Source organism: Gavialis gangeticus, unplaced genomic scaffold (assembly GCF_001723915.1).
Source record: "Gavialis gangeticus isolate Ggan-Ray unplaced genomic scaffold, GavGan_comp1, whole genome shotgun sequence".
Lineage (NCBI taxonomy): Eukaryota > Metazoa > Chordata > Crocodylia > Gavialidae > Gavialis > Gavialis gangeticus.
Window position 1 is genome coordinate 139,877,590 of NW_017729022.1, and position 5,518 is coordinate 139,883,107.

At 45.3% G+C, this 5,518-nt stretch overlaps 1 protein-coding gene across 2 annotated transcripts in view; it reads right to left on the bottom strand.

Annotated features, from left to right (window-relative positions):
* Nucleotides 1-3,879, bottom strand: part of SEL1L2 (SEL1L2 ERAD E3 ligase adaptor subunit) — a 59,372-nt gene extending 55,493 nt beyond the window's left edge. For both annotated transcript variants that reach the window (XM_019516248.1, XM_019516247.1), the window contains exon 1: nucleotides 3,723-3,879. In XM_019516248.1, coding sequence (XP_019371793.1) covers nucleotides 3,723-3,836 — 114 coding nt within the window. In that variant the 5' untranslated portion in view covers nucleotides 3,837-3,879. The remainder of the gene's footprint in view (nucleotides 1-3,722) is intronic.
* Nucleotides 3,880-5,518: the final 1,639 nt, after the last annotated feature.

Below are 5,518 nucleotides of genomic sequence, written 5' to 3' on the forward strand. Positions count from 1 at the left end.
CGACAGCTTGGCACCAGGGTGGTGCGGTGTGTGGGGTTGAGACCCCAGCCCAAGAGGGCAGTACTCAGCCCTGTGAGGGTGTAAGACCCTGAGAAGGGTCAGGGGGCCAGGCATGGCTGCGTGCCACCTGAGCCCTGGCGGGGGTTTGTCACGAGACAGGCCCCATGAGGGGCAAGAGCGCAAGAAACGCAGAAACAGGCCCCGGCGAGGGGAAGAACGCGGGAAGCACGTGGCATAGGCCCAAGGGGGGCCAGCCTGCAAGACTAAAGCCCGGGAGGGTCTAGTACAAGGTTGGAGGCACAAGAACGTCCGGAATAGCTGCAGGGCTTGGGGAGTGCTAAAGGGGAGGTAGGAGGCACGTGTAGCCCATAAGGCTGGGGTGCACCAGGTCACCCATAGAAATTAGGAGACCAAAGGCAGCCTCCCATATAAGACTATAAGATCAAAGATGTGGCGGGAGAGAATTAAGAGGGTGCTGGATCTCCTAATTGGTACGGCGGGGGGGCCTAGCGGGATCACGGCCGCTCGCAGGCGTCACCCCGTGACAATATGCTTTTTGGATCTATAACAACTGTGAGATGAGTGTCCAGTGCTTAGTTTGAATCAGAAACCAACTCTATTAGTCCCACTGTTGCCATGGTAGCTATTAGGTCTCAAGAAAACACAAGAGGTATCTTTTGGCAAGGATATTCACGTGGCCAAGATGTAGAAATCTTGAGCAATACCTAAGCACAACAAAAATATGTCAAATTAATGTAAAGCAACCAGGTGGGCAATTCTTAGAATTGTTTTTTACAAAATAATTCTAGGGTCTTGTACTTGATGGACACATTCCAGGGGATACATTTATGAACTCTGGATACTTCTTACACCTGAAATCAGGTGCAAAGTATGATTATTAGGGCTGTGCGAAGCTTCAGTCCCCGATTCAACTTGGCATGATTCGGTGGCCAAATCTCCAAATCTGAATCGAATCAGGAGGCCCTTTAATCTCTCCGAATCAAATTGGACCCCTCCAAATCAACTTGGAAAGATTCAGTGATTCAGACATAGACATAACTTTAAATGTTTTTTCTACATACCTCAAGGTACCAGGTGGCTCATGAATGTTGCGATGCTGGGGCATATGGAGCATCTCACAGGAGTGTGGGGGAGGTCCCCAGAGTGCTTGGCAGCAGCCCTGGAAGTGGACAAGAAGCGGACTTCTAGTCCACTTCTGAGTTTGCTGGGGAGTGTGCCCCATTGTGCCCTGCCCCAGATTGGTGACTGATGCCTCCTGGCTCTGGGGGGGCACCTGGGGTCCCCCCCCCCAGCCGATTGCTGAGCTGGCAGGGTGCAGGGAGTGGGGGCCCCCGCACACTCCCTGGCAGACCTGGAAGTGGGCCGGAAGTACTTCTGGTAGACTTCCAGGTTTGCCACTGAGCATGGAGGAGGCCCCCTGTACCAGGGAACCTAGCTCTGTAACCAGAAGGCAGGTTGTCCCCTTTAAGACCAGAACTTTCTGGGCACAGCTTGCTGGTAAGGTGGGTGTTAAAAGCTGAGCTTGGCCAGCTAGTCAGGTGACTGGAAGGGGGTAGGCCAGAACTATAAAAACCCTGGGCTAGGTGGCAGTAAAGGCCAGCAGCCAAAGGGGAAGGAGTGTGTATAAGAGCTCCACGGAGAGGCTTGGTGAGCTGTCCAGCTGCTTTAGGAGGGGAACTACTGAGGACTATCGGAGAAGCAGTGGCAGCCCCAGAAGAAGGACTGTAGCAGATGGTGGGGAACAGAAGCACAAGCCCCTCTGAAAACGTAAGATGGTATGCTGCCTTTTTTTAATTATATTTTTGGTGGCGGTTATAGCCCATGGACATACTGTTTATAATTGATCAACACCGGTAGTTTGGGTGAGGCTACTGGGGAAGGAGGAGGCCTCATTGGGGGGTCCACTACAGTGTGGTGACCCTGGCGCCAGAGAGGGCACAGTATTCGGGGTGCACAGGCCCCGGCACCAGAAGGTGCAGTCATAAAAGGCCAAAGTGGCCTGGTGCACCTGGGATGCAGCTGTGTGTTTTTTGAGCTGGGACAGTGGAGGTTTGAGGCTGCTGCCCAGCTTTGACCCTGCAGCCCCCTGGCTGTAGGGCCGGTGGACGGGCCTCTGGGCCAGAAAGGCTGGGCTCTGGAGTGGGGGCAAAAAGGAGGGCCACGAGCCCTAAGATCAAGGCGCTAGAGCCTCAGAGTCAAACACTATCTGGTGGGTTTAGATGGGGAGGCCTAGCTAGAGAAAGACAGGGGTCAAGGTCCGTGCTGGCTGTGAACTCCAACGTACAAAATACAATAGGCAGTCTCCTGCTTACAAGAACATCTGTATAATATTTCCATCAAGACGTGGCAGATGAGTAGAAAGCGGGACACGAGAAACATTAAGGGGACTTCAAGAGCACCCCTCATAGGTCATGGATAACAGGCAAAAGATGGCGCTGGGGAAGGCGACCTGTTTCCCCCCCCCCCCCCCATGCTCTTGTGGGATGCTCCATCCACCCCAGCATTGCGGCATTCACGAGCCAGGCCTGGTACCTCAAGGTATGTAGAAAAAACATTTAAAGCTGTGTCTATGGCCGAATTGATGATCCTCTGAATCGGCATTGAATCTTCAGATTAGGATTTGGCCGAATCTAATCGGGGACAGTGATCCAAATCAACAAATTGAATCACTGTCCCTGATTTGGGTTGAATCCAAATCTAATAGGACCCATTTTGCACACTCCTAATGATTATACCCTTTTTTGCTTCTGATGGATTGAATACCTATTGCAACAGAACAGACAGCTAAAACAGTTCCCCAGCAATGTGATGACACACAAGCAACGTTAGGATCCTGTCCACAGGGACATCTCAGAACTTTACTAAGTCAAATAATCAGTGGTCTTGATTATTCACCATCACAGTGAATGTTGATTGGTGTGATGTAGGGGTAGTAGAGCAAGTTTCATAAAAGAGTTTATTTGACATGCTGTTGTACAGAACCTCAGCAACTAAGCAAGTTCCTTTAGTTTTAAAGGAAAAAGGATCAAGCAAGTCAGAAATCTCATCATTTCATGTTAAAATATTTTGTATTTTTAATTAAACCCAATGTTATCCTGCAGGAAGAGATGTAAATCAATAACTAATGTCAATAGGCAAATCTATAACAGCAACAATTAAATATAGTTTTTAGCATTTGAGTGTAAAAATCTAAAGTTAAAATAATCAGAAGCGGTGCTGTCAGATGGGATTGACTCAAAATTTAGGTTTAAAAATTTTAATGGAAAACAGTATTTTGATTCTAGTTCAATATTCCCCAGTGTGTTTGGAACCCAAAAATCACATCTTAATCCTACTACTTGAGAAAGTGAAACTGTCTACAAACATAGCAGCAAATGACACTGATTAGTCTATCTCAATTTGTGCAATATGAATGAAGCTCTAAAAATAAATAATCGTCTTTAGGAGTAAACAGTAAAGTTGATTATTAAAATATAGTGGTACCAATGTAACTGCTTAGGAAATCTTATTATTTTAAAAGATTTTTAGTCAGATGCTGTTTTTACTAAATAACATATTCTAATAATTTAACTGCTGTGTGATTGCAAATTATATCAACATATATGTATTTTAGTATATTTCAAAGCGATAAGCTTATCAGTGAAACAGTGACTATATAAAATGTTATATATTTAAAAAACAAAACTAAAAATAGCACTTACAGTTTGGCCTTTATGAGATCCTTTTTCAGCCAAAGTTTCATATAAAGCCACAGCTGCAGTTATATTTTGAGGAATATGATAACCAAACAGCAATGCAGCAGCAAGTTTTTCCATAGCTTTCAAATTTCCCAAATCTGCTGCTTTAGTAAGGAGTTGGTAGGCTCTAATTCAAGCACATGAAATCCAGATTTAATTATCTAATCTTAATTCTCCTCAACAAGTATGTGCATCTCTAAGAGTGGTTTTAGTAATTATAATGTATCTGTTTCAGCACTGATAACTATTATCATTGTTCCTGCAGGCTAACTGAAATATAATTTTATGGCAGCAGAGTCATTATCAATTCTTTCTGTCCCACCCTCCCAGAACAGTATTTCAAATTCATGTGACTATTACTAAGATTAATATCAATGTCAGTTTATGGTTAATAACTTAATTTTAGCAGGAATAAAAAGAGGTGAACTTGAAGTTCATATTTAGAAATGGAGGACTAGTTCTCTAAGAAAGCTCTGGCAGTGAAGAGGACACAAGAAGTAGATTTAAATCCTTTTTACACTTTAAATCCCCCTTAACCTGCTGCCAAGGTATAAAGACCATGTTGCAGAGGCATCTCACACACAGCATAACTCCAGCCAGTTGAAAGGTGGGGGAGGGAGTTATTTTCTGATATTCTGCTCACAATGACCACTCTTATGAGAAGGAAGCAACAATATTTTGAAGACCTTGTTTCTATCATTGGTTAGAATATCTTTTTGTAGCATGGTTCAGACAGAGAGCCACAGTCCTGTCTGAGGATGGCAGCTGTCTGAGAGAGTTCTTGGGTGTAAATAAGTGTGAATAATCAATAGTATAACATACCAATAGTATAAAAAACAAACAGAAATTTAGACCAGAATAATCACAATTCTTTATGGTACTTAATTGATTTTGATGTACCTTAGCACAGTACTTTACTCATTCTCAATTCAAAACTTCATTTAAATGTAAACCAGTCTAGGTTTCAAAATATCTGTAATTCATCTTGGGTAGAGAAATATATAATAGTATTAAGCTTGACTAAGATGATGCAGGTTCCAAGTATTAATGCTAACTACAGACATTTGGGAGGTTAAATTGGGTTCAGAATGGCAGACCAATTTAAACTTCATGGCAGACCAATTCATCCCAGTGCTGACTTTACGTTTACAGACCTGTGTCCAGCAATCAGTTTAAAACTGTAACTGAAAAGAAGTTCCATGTACACAAACTGATCTAAAAATTGCAGAACCCAGTTCAAGATCAACCTGGGTCTATGAAGTATCAGACACTTTCAATTTAGATCAAACTGGTTCATGGAACTTCTGTCCACTTCCCCTGTGTAGCCCTGGGGTTGGGAAAACCCAGCCACTGGCCCCAGCCCCAGGGCTGCTCTTTTCACTCCCCCCTTCCCTACACTGCTCTATCTTTTTGCCCCTCTGGTTCCTTGCTCCCCACCCAAGTAGCACTCTCAGCCCCCATCCCACAAACTGCTCTGGGTGCAGCCACTTCTATCAGCATTTGCCACTGCTGGAGCCAAGTAAGTAAGTCTTGGTTGGGGGAGGGGCAGAAGGGATGGGGGTGTAGGTTTGTTGGCAGGGACCCAACTCCACCCCACCCATGGGTTGCACTTGGCTGCCGACCCCACCCATGGGTTGTGCTTTCCCTCCCTTACCCTCATTGGTCATGCCTGCCCCCCCACCCATGGGTCATGCTTGCTCCCCCTTCCCCTTGTGGCTCATGCCTGCCCCCCAGGTCACACCTACCCCCCATCATGCCTG